Genomic DNA, 19323 nt, shown 5'->3' with positions numbered 1-19323 from the left:
CATTTCAAATAATTATATCTGAAAATGTTTTAAATATTTTACTTACCAAGATTCTGTGAAGCACCGGGTTTATTTTCATTCATTTTACTAGGAAAAATAAGTACATACTATAAGCCATCTTAATTTTTAAAGTTTCAAATTACCCACTTTAATAAAATTTAGTCACTCCATGATTACAAATAAGTTGCATAATCATTTCTTTCTCTAGAATTTAATTTCCTTACCTTTCATACATCTAAACCCAATAGTTTTAACAAGTATGGCAAAGTTTGGGAACATTATTAAAGTTGGAGGAAATGTTTTTTTAGTTGTCAAAAACATTAAGATGACTACTGGCTTTTGGTGGAAAGAGGTGAGGATTGCAGGATATCCTGTAATGTACCAAAAAGACCTACATAACAGTACAGACTTTCAAATTTCCAGCTGGAGCTCTGAACAGGTAAAAAACAAAAAAGAAAAAACAAAAAGCAAAAAACTAAAAAAACCCCAAAACTATTATAATTACATTAACCTAGAACTGAAGCCTATTTGACACATAAATACAGTCTTTTTTTCCTTGCTATTTTAGAATAAAATGAATTATTTCCAAACTAGAACTCCCATTAAATCAAGAAAATTTGTATTTTATTTTTGTTTATAACTTTACCAAGAACTTGTTCATTGTGTAGGGAAAAAAAAAGTCACACCATCAATAGCAATGCCATTCACATTTAAGTAGCCTACAAACCTTTATCAGACTACACTTGTGACTTGCATTTGCAGGGATTCTATACAGAGCTTTAAGCATCTGACTGCCATATCACTTCTTCTAGTACAACATTCAACCACGTACATACTGAAAGACACTGTTCTGCCTCTGTCTCCTCACTCCTTACTAGTTAACAAAGTTACTTATATTCATTACTGAAATATACCTTCTCTAACTTTTCTCTAGTTCCAAAAGATCAAACAGAGGAAGGACATTATCTTTTTTTTCTTTAACGTTTATTCATTTTTTTTTTGAGAAATGGAGAGAGACAGAGCATGAGTGGGGAGGGGCAGACAGAGAGAGAGGGAGACACAGAATCTGAAGCAGGCTCCAGGCTCCGAGCTGTCAGCACAGAGCCTGACACAGGGCATGAACCCATAAACTGAGATCATGACCTGAGTTGAAGTTGGATGCTTAACCGACTGAGCCACCCAGGCGCCCCTGAGGAAGGACATTATCTTAACATCAAAATTTCACTTTACCAAAAATATATAAATAGTCTACTTAAAATGTTATGAGATTCAAGTAGATAATGTATGTGTAAGCTCTTGGAATTTAAGTAGAAAAGAATTAACTTAAAATGCTAGTCAGTAAATGTAATCTCATTTTACCATTTTCAAACCAATGCTCACAGAGGTTAAATAGTTGTCCAAGGTCACAGAGCTCGTAAGTGGGAATAGACTAACCCATAACTGAGTGACTATGCCACTTCACATGAAAATAATAAAAGGACACAATAAATAACAGAATATTAAATATCAAAGGAAGGACAAAAATACCCACAAAGATGGCTATCAAATTCCATCAATGCTTTTTTACAATTTAGAACTTAGATTTCATACTGATTGTAAGAACTGATTTCTTATATAAAAAGTCACTTTTGTGTTCTTATAAAAAGTCATAGGCCAAATCTTTTGCATTATTTTGTCTTCAAGCCTTCATTATTTCCTGGTTCTTCCTTACAAAACCATCTGTGCTATCAATATTGGTATTTCTTAAAAGAATCTATAAAACAAAAGAGCCCCACATTGAGCAAGCTTTGCCAATTAAGTGGGTCCAGCCTACCTTTCCCATCTCCTCTCCACACCATTAATGCAATGTTAAAGGAGTATTTTAGTGTTTTTTAGGCTTTTTCTTTTTTAGAGGCACAGACCATACTCTATACGCATATGACAATACTTTTTTTTTAATTATTTTTTTAATGTTTATTTATTTTTGACAAAGAGAAAGACAGAGCACGAGCAAGGGGGGGCAGAAAGAGAGGGAGACACAGGATCCAAAGCAGGCTCCAGATTCTGAGCTGTCAGCACCTCGCCAGATACGGGGCTTGAACTCATGAGCCGTGAGATCATGACCTAAGCCAAAGTCGGACGCTTAACTGACTGAACCACCCAGGCACCCCAACACTTCTTTTTATTGTTTAGAACATGGGGTAGGGGTAGAAAGAGAGGGGGAGAGAGAATCCCAAGAAGGCTCCGAGCTGGCAGCATAGAGCCCGATGCAGGTCTCAATCCCATGAACTGTGAGATCATGACCTGAGCAGAAACCAAGAGTCAGACGCTTAACTGACTGAGCCACCCAGGTGTCCCAATGCTTTTGATGTTTATACATGTTCATGCAATGACTGCAGACTGCCCCAGTGGCCAAAACTGAAAGAGGACCATAACCTAATTTTAAAACATGTTAAAAGGTGCATGGGGGTAGGGGTAGGGGTTCGTCTTAAAACTAATGAAATACAATAGGAAGATAAAATGCCTCTTTTATTAGGACTTCTTTATAATTCAACCTCTGATGATGAATTCTGCTTACCATAAATCCATTCATACATAAGAATCTATTGCAGAAAAGTCCATAAACACATAACAGTTCAGTTAGAATAAACATAAAAATTTTAATTTATAAATGATGTTTAGTCAGTATCCAGCACCACAGGTTTACATTTGAGAGTCACTCTCTACAGTTTATAATTCCTTACCCTCTACCCTCTGTGGGTAAACTGAATCTATTTTTTACTTTTAGATTTATTGTAATTCAGAATAATGACTGAGGTCCACAATACAGACACCTATAATAAAGATATTTTAAATTCTCTCAATGACCTTAATGCAAATATTAATCACATATTACTCTGTATTATGTTTATTTCAATTTTTTTTTTAATTCTTCAGCTATACTGGCAAATGCCCTGAGGGTAAAATTCCCACATCATTCAGCACAGTGCTAATAAATATTTGATCGCAACTGATACATATTTGATACTGATATGATGGGCAAGGTTCTAGACTAAGCTTTCTAAGTGGCTGCATCTTCTCCTCCTTTTCCATTTCCCACTACAAAGACCCAGAGCATCTCTTGATGGACAGTGTGATGGAAGTTCTACCTAGATCTTTATAACACACTTAAAGAGAACTATGTTACCTTTAAAAGAAAAAAAAAAGGTATCTGAACTTTTTGGTTAATTACTAGTCTCAGAACTCTGCACTAAACAAGAACTTTCTCACACTTACAAATAAATATAAGAATTAAAAGTGAACATCAGTATCACAAGACATAAAAAAGTATCATAGAAGTATGTACAGAACCATGCTGAAAAGCCTCCAACAGTCATTGGCTATAAACTGATCTTAAGAAAGATCTCCTGGAATTCCTGGGTAGCTCAGTCTGTTAAGCATCCAGCTCTGATTTTGGCTCAGGTCATGATCTGTGTTGGGCTCTGTGCTGGGCATGGACCTTGGTTAAGATTCTATCTCTCCCTCTTCCTTTGCCCCTCCCCTGCTCACACATGTGGTACGCACCCTCCTCAATCTCCCAAAATAAATAAACATTTTTTAAAATGCTATCAGGGTGGCTAGGTAGCCACCCAGACCATTAGGGTGGCTTAGTCAGTTAAGCATCTGACTTCAGCTCAGATCATGATCTCACAGTTCATGGGTTTGAGCCCCATTGCTGGGCTCTGTGCTGACAGCTCAGAGCCTGGGGCCTGGTTCAGATTCTGTCTCTCCCTTTCTCTCTGCCCCTCCCCTGCTCACACTCTCTCTCTTTCTCAAAAATAAACATTAAAAAAAATTTTTAATGCTACCAAAACATGTATAGTAAAGACTTTTCCCTACATATGCCAGTATCTAATAAGCACTTTATGTAGTTTTTCAAAGTGTAGTAATATATACTATTCCATGGGTGCCAGGGTGGCTCAGTCGGCTGGGCATCCAACTTCAGCTCAGGTCATGATTTCGTAACTCATGGGTTTGAGCCTGGCATCAGGCTCTCTGCTGTCAGCGTGGAGCCTGCTTCGGTTCCTGTCTCCCTCTTTCTCTTACCTTCCCCAGCTTGTGCTTTCTGTCTCAAAAATGAGTAAGAAGATAAAAAAATTTTAATACACACACACTATTCCATATAGACCTATGGAACAAAACTAAAAAGCCCAGAAATAGATATTTTTCCAGTCATTCAATTTTCAACAAAGGTAACAAAGCAATCAATGGCGAAAAGTCTTTTGAAAAAATGGTGCTGGGAAAACTAAATATCCATATGGAAAATAAATGAACAAATAAATGAAAGTTGATCCATACTTCGCACCACAGAAATATTAATTTCAAGTAGATCATAGAACTAACTTTACAAGCTACAACCAAAAAAATTTAACAAAAAAAGTAGTAATTATGGAGTGCTTGGTGGCTCAGTTGGTTAAGCATCTGACTCTTGATCTCGGCTCAGGTCATGATCTCATGGTTCATAAGTTCGAGCCCCACATCAGGCTCTGTGCTGACAGTGCGAAGCCTGCTTGGGATTCTCTCCACCCCCTCTCTCTCTGCCCTCCCCTGCTCTCTTTCCCTGTCTCTTAAAATAAATAACGTTTAAAAAAAGAAACGTTTAAAAAAAGAAACAAATTATGCTTCATCAAAATTAAAAGCTTTCACTCATCAAAAGATACAATTAAGAAAGTAAATATGCATGCCACAGACGAGGAGGAAGTATTTGTAAAAGTTGTGTCTGACAAAGACTTACACCTAGAATACATAAAGAACTACAACTCAACAAATATAAAGAAAATAATCCAATTTGAAAAAATGGGCAAAAGACATAAATGGACACTTCCTGAAGGAAGATATATGAATGGTCAATAAACATGAAAAGATGTTCAACATCATTTGTAATTAGGTTAATAAAGATTAAAAACAGGGTGCCTGGCTGGCTCAGTCTGTAGAGCATGCAACTCTTGATTTCAGGGTTGTAAGTTAGAGCCCCACATTGGGTATAGATATTACCTAAAAACAAAATCTTAAAAAAAATTTAAAACCACTATGACAGACCACTTCATACCCATAATAATGGCTAAGATTAGAAAGACTATCAACACCAAACACTGGAAAGGATATAAATCAACTCAGAAATTCACATAAATTGTTGGTGGAAATGTACAAAGGAACTTTTCATTCTGCAAAGTTTTTGCACTTTCTTAAACATATACCCAGACACTAGCCTTTGATGCAGGAATTTCACATCTATTTATCTATCCAAGAGAAATAAAAACACATATAGACAGAAACCTTATGCACGAACGTTCATAGCAGCCTTCTTCCTGCTCCAAAGCTGGAAACCCACCTGTCCATTACTAAGAAAATGGATAAACAAATTGCAGTTTGTTGATGAAATGCAATACTACATAGCAATAAAAAGGTAAGAAGTGTTGCAAGATGCAACAAAACAGATGAACCTTACAGATATTATGCTGAGTGAAAGAAACTACATACCACTCATACCTACATTATTCCATTCATATGAAGCTCTGAGACTGACAAAATTAATCCACCATGAAAAATATCAGAACAGTGCTTGTTTCTCAGACAGGGAAATGACTAGAAAAGGACATAAGGAAACTTTCGCAAAGAGGATCAAAGTAAATAACTGATACAGAGAAAAAAAATCTCAATTGCCAACAAAGGTACCAAACACAACTTTCCTCCTTTCTCTTAATTTTGTAGTTTTCAAGGAAACAACACCATAAGTCCACTGTGCAGTCCAGATCTGATGCTGACTCCTTTACATACAGCTTGGCTGTGGCTTTGCTTTAACACTATCAGAACACTACTTCATTTAAATGTCACCTAGATGCCACTCTTCTTCAAAATCCTTTAATAAATCTGTTTTACCTTACAGTGAGAAGTCAATGGTTCCTCTCATCTTCAATCTCTCTCACTACAATGAGTTAATAAACCTAACTGTATCCCACTACAGTTTTATGCCTGGAGGTTTTAGGCTGATTTTTAGGTTTTAGGAGAAAAATTAACAAGGCAAATGTCACAAAACAAACAACTGCTGAATCTGAAAAAAGGCTGTTTTTCAGGAATTCTGTATATATTCTTGTAACTTTTCTATAAGTTTAAAATTATATCAAAATTAAAAGCTATCCCCAAATTGGATGTTCTAAAGACAGCACTTATTTCATACTTTTGACCAGTTGACATTAGCCTTCTTTCTAATCCCCAGTACCTGAAACTAAAATTTTTGCTGATTCCTGACTGATGACTGCTTTATTTCAAACAGTCTCCAAAACAAAACTTCGGGGGGGGGGGGGGGGGGAGAGTACTATTCACATATTTTTGATTGATTTTATCATTTGTTTTCCTTCCAGTGCATGAACTTTGAGACTTCCTAAATGGGAGGAGGAAAACAATGATATGTAAATATGTCTCAATAACAGCCCAAGTCTTAACAAACTTAGTCTTCAAAATAATATCAAACAATTCTCTCCTTCCTTGAGACATCAACAATTTAATGAAGAGTTCCAAGAAACCACTCTCAAGAAGTACTGAGTCTCTTCCACTGCTTACCTCTACTTGGTCAGTCAGGGATATTCACATTTTGATACTCCTCCGTTCAAAAGTTACAGCCTGATTTCCCTCCCTTTCCTTTACTGTGGCCATACTTAGTAACTTGCTTCTACCAAGACGTCTGGAAGAAATGGCAATGTATGACTATTAGGTCATATTAGGTCATATTATGACTACTAGGTCATAAAAGGCATTATGACTCACCCCTTACTCTCTATCATGGATCACCTGTGCTGGAGGAAGCTAGCTGCCAAGTCATAAGGACTTGAAGATGCTCCTTACAAAAGGCCCACTTGGCAAGGAAATAAGGCATTTATCCACAGCCATGCTGAGTGAGCCATTTTAGAAGCAAATTCTCCAGGGGCGCCTGGGTGGCTCAGTTGGTTAAGCATCCGACTTCGGCTCAGGTCATGATCTCGCCTGTGGTTCATGAGTTCGAGCCCTGTGTCAGGCTCTGTGCTGAAGGCTCAGAGCCTGGAGCCTGCTTCGGATTCTGTGACTACCTCTCTCTCTGCCCCTCTCCTGCTCATGGTCTGTCTCTGTCTCTCAATAATAAATAAAGGTTTAAAAAAAAAAATTAAAAAAAAAAAAAGCAAATTCTCCAGCCTCAATTAAGTCTTCATATGACTGACGACTAGCTAACAATCTGAGAGCAACGTCACAGGAAACCCTAAGTTAGAACCACACAGCTAAGCTGCTCTCAAATTTCTGACCCACAGAAACTGTCAGATAAGGTTTGCTGTCCTAAGTCACCATGTTTTGGGGTGATTTATTGTACAGTAATAGGTAATTAATAGAATAAAGTAAGCCAAATTCCCTCTTAATTCCAGGTGGATAGCTATTCTTAAAGTTTTTTGGTAAGATTTTTAGGATTTTCAAAATAGAAGATCATGTCATCTTGCAAATAGGCAATTTTACTTTTTCCTTTCCAATTTGGATGTCTTTTATTTCTTTCCCTTGCCTAACTGCTTGGGCTAGGAATTACAGCTATGTTACATAGGAGTGGTGATAATGGGCACCTTTGTTTTATTCCTGATCCCAGAGGAAAAGCTCTCAACTTTTCACCACAGAGTATGGTGTTAGCTGTGGGCTTGTTATGTTTGAGCTTTTATGTTGAGGTATGTTCCTTCTGTACCCAATTTGTTGGGAATTTTTATCATAAAAGGATGCTGAATTTTCTTAAATGCTTTTTCTACATTTATTGGTATGACCATTTGATGTTTACTTCTCATTCTATTAATTTGATGTGTCACACTGATTGATTTTCATAGATAGAACCATCTTTGTATCTGGGAATGTATTCCACTTGATCGTGATGTATAATCATTGTTTTAAATTAATGTACAGTTGACATACAGTATTGCATTAGTTTCACATGTACAGCATAGTGATTCAACATTCACATTACAAAATGCTCATCACAATAAGTCTAGTTAGCATCTCTCACCATACAAAGTTGTTACAATATTAAGTATATTCCCTATGCTGTACTTCTCATCCCTTATTTATTTGACAGTTCTAAGTTTGTATCTCAATCCTCTTCACCTATTTTGCCCATTCCCTCCCACACCCCTTCTGCTCTAGCTACCATCAGCTTGTTCTTTGTATTTATGAGTCTGTTTCTGGTTTTTTAGTTTTATTTATTTGTTTTGTTTTTTGGAATTCTACACATAAATGAAATCATATGGTATTTGTCTTTCTCAGTCTAACTTAGTTCACTTAGCATGATACCCTCTATATCCATCCATGTTGTCACAAATAGCAAGATTTCATTATTTTTTATGGTTAAGCATTCCAATGTGTATATAAACACACAATATCTTCTCTACCTATTGATCTGTAGAGAGAAAGTTAGGTTGCTTTCACATCTTTTAAATAATGCAATAAACAGAGATGCAGATATCTTTTTGAATCACGTGTTTTCATTTTCTTCGGATAAGTATCCGGATGTGGAATTACTAAATCATGTGGTATTATGATCCTTTTAATGTGCTACTGACTTTGGTTTGATAGTATCTTTCGGAGAATTTTTTCATCTACACTCATCAGGAATATTGACCTGTAGTTCTTTTCTTGTAGTGTCCTAATCTGGCTTTGGTGTCAGGGTAATGTTGGCCTTATAAAACAAGCTTGGGAGTTGAACACATACTTTAGAAGAAATATAAGGCCAACAAACACATCAAAGAAGAAAAGCTGGAAAAAAACACAAAAATGTGGAGATTAAGCAACACATCTTAAACAAGCAAAAGACAGGAAATCACAAGGGAATTAGAAAAGATATAAACGAAAACAAAATACGCTAAAACCTAAAGCATATAGCAAAAAGTAATCAGTGGAAAAATTACCACTATAAATACAGACATTAAAAATTTAAAGACCTCAAAATAGTATCATAACTTTATACCTGAAGGGCCTAAAAAAGAACAGCAAACTGAAATGGAAGATAAAAGGAAGTAATTAAAAAAGATTAAATATAAAAAATAGAAAAACAGAATAAAATTACAAGTTGCTTCTTCATAACAAACCTTTAGTCAGACTTACCAAGGTGTGGGGGGAAAGACTCAAATTACTAAAATCAGAAACAAAAAGGAGACATGCCACAGATCTTACAGAAATAAAAAGGATTATGTGAACTGTATGCCAACCATTTAGATAATTAACTAGGTTAAACAAATTATATAATCTTACAAAGCAGACTCAAGCACAAATAGAAAATTTCACAGACCTATATCAAGAGATTGAGATCAGTAACTAAGACTCTTCCAACAAAGTCCAAGCCTATAACTTCACTGGTGAATTCTATCAAATATTTAAAGAAAATCTGGCAAAGTTTCTCAAAACCATCCAAAAAAAAAAAAAGAGGGAACACTCTCTAATTCAATCTATGAAGCCAGGATTACCTTGATACCAATGCTAAACACATTACTACTCAACAAAAAGCTAGCACACTGAATCCTTGTTAAGAGAATTATATACCACGACAAAGTGGGATTTATCCCAGTAATGCAAGGGTAGTTCAACATAGGGAAAATTAATGTAATACACCACATTAACAAAATAAGAGAAAAAGGTCACATGATCATCTTGACTGATGTAGGAAAAGCATTTAACAAAACTCATTCATTTTTCATGATAAAAACTCTCATCAATCTAGGAATAGAAAACTTCCTCAGCATGAAAAGGCATCTGTGGAAAACCTACAGCCAATATCATATTCAATGGTGAAAGACTGAAAGCTTTTCACAAAGGATCTGGAGCAGAACGATGCCACTCTCACCACTTCTATTCAAAACTGTACTGGACATTCCAACCAGAATAATTTGGTAAGAAAAGAAATAAAAGGCATCCACATTAAAGCAAGAGGTAGCTCTATTTGCAGAAGACATAATCTTACATGCAGATATCACAATGAATTCACAAAAAAACGTTATCTAATAAATTCTGCAATGTTGCAGGATGCAAATGAACATGTAAAAATCAGTTGTATTTCTATACAATAGCAAAGAACAATTCATAAAGGAAATAAGAAATGAATTCCCTTTATAATAGCATCAAAAAGAACCAACTACTCAGAAATAAATGTAACCAATGAGTGCAAGCTCTGTGCACTAGAAGTCACTAAGCATTGCTAAAAGAAATTAAAGCGTCCAAATAGAGGACAAGACACTGTGTTCATGTTTGTAAGATTTAATATTGTTAACATGGCAATGCTCTCCAAAGCAATCTATCTACAGTTTTGATGCGACCCCTATTAAAATCCGATATTCTTGTTTGTAGAAATGGAAAACCTGATCCTAATCATATGAATTGCAAGGGACCCTGAATGGTCAAAACCAAAAAAGAAAAGGTGAACGATTCATACTTTCCAATTTGGAAACTTACCACAAAGCTGTAGTAATTGAAACAGGGTAATACTGGCAAAAGGATAAACATATAGATTAAATCGAAGAGTCCAGAAATAAAATCACACATCTATGATCAATTAATTTTTAACAAGTATGCCATGACTATTCAATAGGGAAAGAACAATCTGTTCAACAAATAATTCTGGGACAGCTTGGTAGCCACATGCAAAGCAATGAAGTTGGCTCCCTAACTTGCACTATATACAAAAATTAATTCAGGGGTGCCTGGGTGGCTCAGTCAATTAAGCATCCAACCTCAGCTCGGGTCATGGTCTCACGGCTCCTGAGTTTGAGCCCTGCGTAGGGCTCTGTGCTGATGGCTCAGAGCCTGGAGCCTGCTTCGGATTCTGTGTCTCCCTTTGTCTCTGCCCCTTCTCTGCTCATTCTCTGTGTGTGTCTCTCTCTCAAAAAGAAATAAACATTAAAAAAAAAATTAAAAACAAAAAAACAAAACTCAAAGTGGATAAAAGACTTAATACGAAAGAGCAAAAACTATAAAAATCTTAAAGGATAATTCACGACCTTGGGTTTGGCAATGGTTTCTTACACAGGGCACCAAAACCACAAGCCAATAAAAAAAAAGAAAAAGAAACAAAACAACAAAAATTAATTTGGACTACACAATTAAGAGAAAAAGACAATCTTCAAAATGGGGGAAAATATTTGGAAATCATATACCTGATAAAGAGCAAGTATCCAGAATATATAAGAAACTCTTAGAACTCAACAACAAAAGCAACAAAATTTAAAAACAGGCCAAGCAGCCCGCGTCAGGCTCTGGGCTGATGGCTCAGAGCCTGGAGCCTGTTTCCGATTCTGTGTCTCCCTCTCTCTCTGCCCCTCCCCCGTTCATGCTCTGTCTCTCTCTGACCCAAAAATAAATAAACGTTGGAAAAAAAAAAAAAAAAAATAGGGGCGCCTGGGTGGCGCAGTCGGTTAAGCGTCCGACTTCAGCCAGGTCACGATCTCATGGTCCGTGAGTTCGAGGCCCGTGTCAGGCTCTGGGCTGATGGCTCAGAGCCTGGAGCCTGTTTCCGATTCTGTGTCTCCCTCTCTCTCTGCCCCTCCCCCGTTCATGCTCTGTCTCTCTCTGTCCCAAAAATACATAAACGTTGAAAAAAAAAATTTTTTTTAAACAATAAAAAAATAATAAAAAAAAAAAAAAAACAGGCCAAGCAGTCTGAACGGACATTTCTCCAAAGAAAATATTTAAATGGTCAACAAGCACATGAACAGAAGCTCATCATTAGTTATTAGAATATTCAAATTAAAACAACAATGAGATACCACTTAATGTCCACTCAAATGATTACAATTAAAAAAACAAGAATACAGAGAAATAGGAAACTTCATATGGGGCTAATGGGAATGCAAACTGGAACAGCTACTGTGGAAAGAAGTTTGGCAGTTGCTCGACAAATCACATGTAGAACTACCATATCACCCAGCAATTACACTAAGGACTTAACCAAAAGAATTGATAACATTGTCAAACAAAAACTTGTACTGGTTCGTGTACTTGAATATGTTCATAACAGTACTATTCACAATGGCTAAAAAATAGAAATGACTCATTTGTCCATTAAAATGATGTTATACAAAATGTGGTCCATCCATAGTATAGAATATTATTTAGCTCTAAAAAAGAAAGAAGCATTGCTATATGCTACAACCTGGATGAACCTTAGAACCAAGCTAAGGGAAAGAGGCTAGATACAAAAGGTCACATAATATATAATCCCATTTATATGAAATATCCAGAATAGGTAAATCCATAGAGACAGAAAGCAAATTTGTTGTTTCCATGAACTGGGGGAATAGAATATACAGAATTACTGCCTAATGGCTATCAGTTTCCCCTTAGGGGTGATAAAAATGTTTTGAAACTAGATGGAGGTAATGGTGATGGTTGTACAACACTGTGAATGTACTAAATGTCAATGAATGGTTAAAACGGCTAATTTTATAAAACTGAATTTTACTTCAATTAAAAGCTAAATGTGCAACCTATCATTTGCTGCATTATACACAAATATCCACAGTGGCTAAAAAATTTTCTTAGTTTTATAGTCAAAACCTGTAACCTAATTGTCCACCAACAGACAATGGATGAGATAAATTGTGGTACATTCATATAATGAAGTACATTTATTAAAACGAAACTGCATACCACCTCACACCAGTCAGAATGACTAAAATCAACAACTCAGGCAACAACAGATGTTGGCGAGAATGCGAAGAAAGAAGAAACTTTTTGCACTGCTGGTGGGAATGCAAACTGGTGCAACCACTCTGGAAAACAGCATGGAGGTTCCTCAAAAGTTAAAAATAGAACTACCCTATGATCCAGCAACTGCACTGCTAGGTATTTATCCAAGGGATACAGATGTGCTGTTTTCAAGGGGCACACACACCCCAATGTTTATAGCAGCGCTACTGACAATAGCCAAAGTATGGAAAGAGCCCAAATGTCCATTGACAGATGAATGGATAAAGAAGATGTAGTATATATATACACAATGGAGTATTACTTGGCAATCAGAAAGAATGAAATCTTGCCATTCGCAACAACGTGGGTGGGACTAGAGGGTATTATGCTAAGTGAAATTAGAGAAAGACAAGTATCATATGACCTCACTCACATGTGGAATTTAAGATAAAATACAGATGAACATAGGGAAGGGGAGCAAAAATAATATAAAAACAGAGAGGGGGACAAAACATAAGAGACTCTTAAATACAGAGAATGAACAGATTGTTGGAAGGGTTGGGGGGAGATGGGCTAAATGAGCAAGGGGAATTAAGGAAGACACTTGTTGAGATGAGCACTGGGTGTTATGTGTTGGAGATGAATCACTGGAATCTACTCTTGAAATCATTATTGCACTATATACTAACTTGGATGTAAATTAAATAATAATGATAAACAAAGAAATAAAATGGGTGAATTTTATTCTATACAAATTCTATTACCAGAAAGATATATAGTTAATACCTTCATTAAAAAATATATTTGCTTGAATTAAAAAGAAAAGCAGCATGTAAGCAGCTTGTAAGTCCCCACCCCATCCTAACAAGAGCTGAAAAACCTGAAAAATCAACATTTTTTGGATCAGTAAGAGGGAGGGACACCAGACAAAACCACTGCCCTCAAGAATGGAGACATGTGGGGACAGGGAGTCACAGCTTAGTTCAGCAGAGATTTACCAGCTAAACCACTGCGGGATCAGTGCTGGGGTAAGAAAATCTGAACTGTAGCTAACTAATGGCTAGAGGCTCAATGTGCACAATTTTCAGAGTTAAAAACTTCGGGGGTGGGAGGCAATTATGGGGACTTCTCACAATATTGTTGAGATTTACCACCAGGAACTCAACCAAGATATCGACCAGGATCCCACAGTAAATATAAGAGAAAAATCTTGTCATTCTGGCAGGAAGAGGGGAAGAGGTGCCATTTTGAAATATGCCAAAGCATTCAGTTCTTCTTAATTAAGGCCTGCCCTCAGGCGAAACTAGTTAACCAGAGCCTAACCTGCTAGGATATTATCAGAGCATAACTGACCCGGGGGAAGGGAAATACCTGACTCCAGCCTACTCTAGCTATCCTGTCCAATATAAGGGAGAAGCTGAGAAATATGTGGGAGAAGCTGAGAAATACTTCTAAGCTTACAGACCAGGGACGTAAGCTCGTGAAACAACTAAGACCTAATCATAGGACTACTGAACACTTCCCCTTCACCCACACCTCACCACCACATTACTAATGGCCTATTTATAGCAACTACTTTTACCCAGTACATCATGTATGAGTATCGAGAAAAAATTACAAATCATTGTGGCAAAGGCACAATCTGAAAAGACAGAGCAAGCATCTGAACCAGACATGGCAGGAATGTTGTAATTATCAGATTTGGAATTTGAAACAACTATGATTAATATGTGAAAGGTTCTAATAGATAAAGTACACAGTATACAAGAACAGATGGCAATGTGAGAAGGGAGGTGGAAATCCTAACAAAGAACCAAAAGAAATGCTAGGGATCAAAAACATTTTAACAGAAATAAAGTATTCCTTTGATTGATTTTCCTCCTGGCTGAGGAAAGAATCTCTGAGTTTGAAGATACCTCAACAGAAACTTTGAAAACTGAACAAAGAGAATAAACACTGGGAAAAAAAAAAAAAAAATCCAAGGACTGTGGTACAAATACAGAAGGTATAACATACACATTCTGGGAATATCAAATGAGAGGAAGGAATAGAAGAACTATTTAAAATGATTTAATGACAGGTGTGTCTGGCTGGTTCAGAGCATGACACTCTTGATCTTGGGGTCATGGGTGCAAATCCCACAATAAACATAAAGCTTATTTAATTTAAAAAAATGTTTTAAAAATTTAATGACAAATCACACTGTCAAACATAAAACCACAGATCCGCTAAGTTCAGGGAACACCAAGCAGAATAAATGCCAAAATACCTATACCTAGGTATATCAAACTACAGAAAATCAAAGCTAAAGAAAAAAACCCTGAAAAGGGGAGTGGGGGGAGAGGGTCGGGGAACAACTCACCTATAGAAGAACAAAGGAAGGAATCGCATTTCATGTCTCCTCAGAAACCATGTAGGCAAGAAGAGACAGCAGTGAAATACTTAAAGTGATAAGGAAAAAGAAATTCCAATCTAGAATTCTGTATACTGCAAAATTATCCTTCAAACCTGTTCAAAAGTGAACAAGTAAAGATCTTCTCAAACACAAACTGAAAGAATTTCTTGTCAGTAGATCTGCCTTACAAGAAATGTTAAAACAAGTTCTTAGAAGAAAATATCCAGAAATTCGGATCTACATAAAGAAGACCATTAAATAATAAAAACTTTTATTTTTCTTATTCTTAATGATCTAACAGACAACAGTATGTTCAAAATAACAATAGCAACAACATATACAATTACTGTATGAGTTATAAATATATACTGCAACCTCTAGGGCAACCACTAAAAAAAGTTAAAAAGGAGGGGCACCTGGATGGCTCATTCAGTTAAGCATCTGACTCTTGATTTTGGCTCAGGTCATGATCTCACGGCTGGTCATCAGATTCTGCTGACAGGACGGAGCCTGCTTGGGATTCTCTCTCTCCCTCTCTCTCTCCCCCTCCCTGACTGGTGAGAGTGCATGCATGCTCTCACTCTATCTCAAAATAAATGAACATTAAAAAAAAAAACCCACAATAACCTTTAAAAAAAAAGTTAAAAAGGAAATATAGCTGATATCCTAAGTGAGGAGAAAAAAATAAAAATCATATAAAATGCTCAATTAAAACCACAAAAGGAAGAAAAAGAATGGAGACAAAACAGGAAAAAAGAACAAGGGCCACAAATAGAAAACAATAACAAATATGGTAGACGTTAATCATGTTGACATGATGACATTATATCAATAATCATGTTGAATGTCAATGGTCTAATTGTACCAATTTAAAAGACTGAATGTTACTATACTAAAATTTAAATTAAAAAAAAAAAAGATTTGTCATGGTGGATTGAAAAATAAGACCCAACAATGTTTTCTACAAAAAAAATCCACTTTAAATATAAATTAAACATAAATGGATGAAGAAAAACATACCATGCTAATACTAATTAGAAGAAAGCAGGAGTAGCTATATTAATTTTACACAGAGTGGACTTTAAAGTAAGGAAATTATAAGGGATAAATACAGCATTAAATAATGATAAAGGGGTCAACTTTCTAAGAAGACGTAACAATACTTACCACGTACACACCTAACAGTGTCAAACTATGTGAGGCAAACTATGAGAGGCAAAAACTAATACACTTGCAAAGACAAACAGGTGAAACTTGAAAACCTCTCTATTAGAAATGGACAGATCCAGTAGGCAGAAAATCAGTAAGGAACTTGATTTGATAATTGAACTCAACATCATCATCAAACAACTAGATATAATGAAATACTTTATCCAAGAACCTCAGAAAGCAGATTGTTCTCAAGCTTACACAGAATAGTCACCAAGACCATATACATATACTAGGGCATAAAATAGTCCTTAACAAACTTAAAATCAAAATGATACAAGGTCTGTTCTCAGGCCACAATGGAATTAAACTAGAAATCACTTAACAAAAAGATAGTGGGAAATCCCAAAATATGTGGAGATTACACAACACATTTTTAAATTTTTTTTAATGTTTATTTATTTATTTTTTAAAAAATTTTTTTAACGTTTATTTATTTTTGAGACAGAGAGAGACAGAGCATGAATGGGGGAGGGTCAGAGAGAGAGAGAGACACAGAATCCGAAACAGGCTCCAGGCTCTGAGCTGCCAGCACAGAGCCCGACGTGGGGCTCGAACTCACGGACCGTGAGATCATGACCTGAGCCAAAGTCGGCCGCTTAACCGACTGAGCCACCAAGGTGCCCCTAATTTTATTTATTTTTGACAGAGAGAGAGAGAGACAGAGCACGAGCAGGGGAGGAGCAGAGAGAGAAGGAGACACAGAATCCAAAGCAGGCTCCAGGCTCTGAGCTGTCAGCAAAGAGCCTGACGCGGCTGCAACCCACAGACTGTGAGATCATGACCTGAGCTGAAATCGGACGCTCAGCCGACTGCACCACCCAGGCACCCCTACACAACATTTTTAAATTACCTAAGGGTCAAAGAAGAAATCTCATGAGAAAATACAAAATATTATGAACTAAATGAAAATGAAAACATAATTCATCAAAATTTGACAGGTACTGTGAAAGCAGGCTTAGAGGGAAATTTGTAGCACTAAATGAATATATTAGAAAAGATCTGGGGCGCCTGGGTGGCTCAGTCGTTTGGGCATCCGACTTCAGCTCAGGTCATGATCTCACGGTCTCTGAGTTCAGGCCCCAAGTCGGGCTTTGTGCTGACAGCTCAGAGCCTGGAGCCTGCTTCGGAATTGTCTCCCTCTCTCTCTGCCCCTCCCCTGCTCATGCTCTATCTCTCTCTCTCTCTCTCTCTCTCAAAAATAAATAAACTTAAAAAAAATTTTTTTTTAATTTTTAAGAAAAGATCTAAAATCAATCATCTAAGTTTCTGCCCTAGGAAACTATAAAAAAACAGTAAATTAAATCCAAATTAAACAAGAAAAAAAGTAGTAAGAATTAGAGCAGGAATCAAAATTGAAAATAAGAAATCAATAGAGAAAAATCAATAAAACCAAAGCTGGTTCTTTGGAAAGATCAATAAAGTCAGTAAGCTTCCAGCCAGGACAAAAAAAAAAAGAGAAAGGACACAAATTACTAATATCAGAAATTAAAGAAGAGATACCATTACAGATTCTATGGACATTAAAAATATAACAAAGGAATACCATGAACTCATGTCCACAAATTTGATAATCTAGATGAAAAGGGCCAATTCCTTCACAGACACATTTTGCCAAAATTCACACAAGGAGAAATAAACTCGACTGCATCAGAAAAGCTGACTCAGTAATTAATAACCATCCAAAACAGAAAGCACCAAGCCCAGATGGGTTTTCCTGGTGAATCCTACCATACATTTAAGGAAGAAACTATACCAATTCTCTACAACTTCCTTCAGAAGATTAAAGCAGAAGGAATGCTTCCTAGCTTACTGTGATCATTACCCTCATCATACCAACACCAAGGACGTGACCAGAGAACTACAGACCAGTATCTCTCACAGATACCAAAATCTTCAACCAAATATTAGCAAATCAAATCTGTTTGTTTGTTTATGTATTTATTTTAGAGAAAGATGGAGAGAGTGCAACCCGGGGAGAGGGGCAGAGGGAAGGAGAGAATCTTAAGCAGGTTCCATGCTCAGCAACGGAGCCTGATGCTAGGCTTCCATAACTCTGGGATCATGACCTGAGCCAAATGAAGAATTGGTTGCTCAATTGACTGAGCCACTCAGGGGCCCCAAATCTAACAACGTATTTAAAAAATTATATACCACAACTAAGTAGGATTTACCTCAGTTATGAAAGGATGCTCCCTGATATTTACCCAAAAGAGGTCAAAACTTGTGTCCACACCAAAATGTTCATATGTGTGTTTACAGCATCTTTATTTACCATTGCCAAACCTTGGAAGCAACTAAGATGTCCTTCAGTAAGTGAATGGATTGGTATATTATGGATCATCCAGACAATGGAATATTATTCAGTGATAAAAAGAAATGAACTATCTATCAAGCCATGAAAAGACATGGAGAAAACTTAAATGCATATTACAAAGTGAAAGAAACCAATCTGAAAAGGCTACATACTGTATGATTCTAATTATATGATATTCTGGAAAAGGCAGAACTCTGAAGACAGTAAAAAGATCAGTGGTTGGGAAAACGCAGAGGAGTATATCTTTAGAACAGTGAAAATACTCTATATGATACCATAATGATGGATACCTGTCATTATACATTTGCCCAAATCCAAACAATGCACAAAATCAAGAATGAACTGTAACTTCAACTATGAATTTTGAGTGCTTATCATGTGTCAGTGTAGGTTCAACAATTTTCACAAATGTACCATTGTAGTGGGATATGTAGATAATGGGAAAGGCTATGCATGGGGTGGGAGAGAAGGGATACACAGGAAATCAATATTATCTTTCCCTCAGTTTTACTATGAACCTAAAGCTGCTCTAAAAATATACAGTCTTAACAAAAAAAGGAAAAGGAATAAAGTTATACGTTTATACTGACTTTTACAACTAGTCTCTGGAAGACAGGTTCCTCTCCCCCACTGTTCATTGGTTCCATATGCAACATTTTTCATAGTCACGATTCCACTGTGATCTCAGCAATATAAAGACCTTTTTGGC

At 36.4% G+C, this 19323-nt stretch overlaps 1 protein-coding gene across 5 annotated transcripts in view; it reads right to left on the bottom strand.

The window, feature by feature from the left end:
* The window catches only part of G2E3 (G2/M-phase specific E3 ubiquitin protein ligase), a 66894-nt gene that overhangs the window by 43382 nt on the left and 4189 nt on the right, over positions 1-19323 (bottom strand). For 3 of the 5 annotated variants that reach the window (XM_027065518.2, XM_027065521.2, XM_053224342.1), the window contains one exon: positions 47-87. In XM_027065518.2, coding sequence (XP_026921319.1) covers positions 47-83 — 37 coding nt within the window. In that variant the 5' untranslated portion in view covers positions 84-87. Of the gene's footprint in view, positions 1-46; positions 88-6579; positions 8749-19323 lie in introns of those variants that run through there. The other 2 variants (XM_027065519.2, XM_027065522.2) reach the window with 1 other exon arrangement.

This window comes from Acinonyx jubatus, chromosome B3 (assembly GCF_027475565.1).
Source record: "Acinonyx jubatus isolate Ajub_Pintada_27869175 chromosome B3, VMU_Ajub_asm_v1.0, whole genome shotgun sequence".
Classification (NCBI taxonomy): Eukaryota; Metazoa; Chordata; class Mammalia; order Carnivora; family Felidae; genus Acinonyx; species Acinonyx jubatus.
Note: the sequence above shows the minus strand (reverse complement) of the source record. Positions and strands in the feature narration are given on the sequence as shown.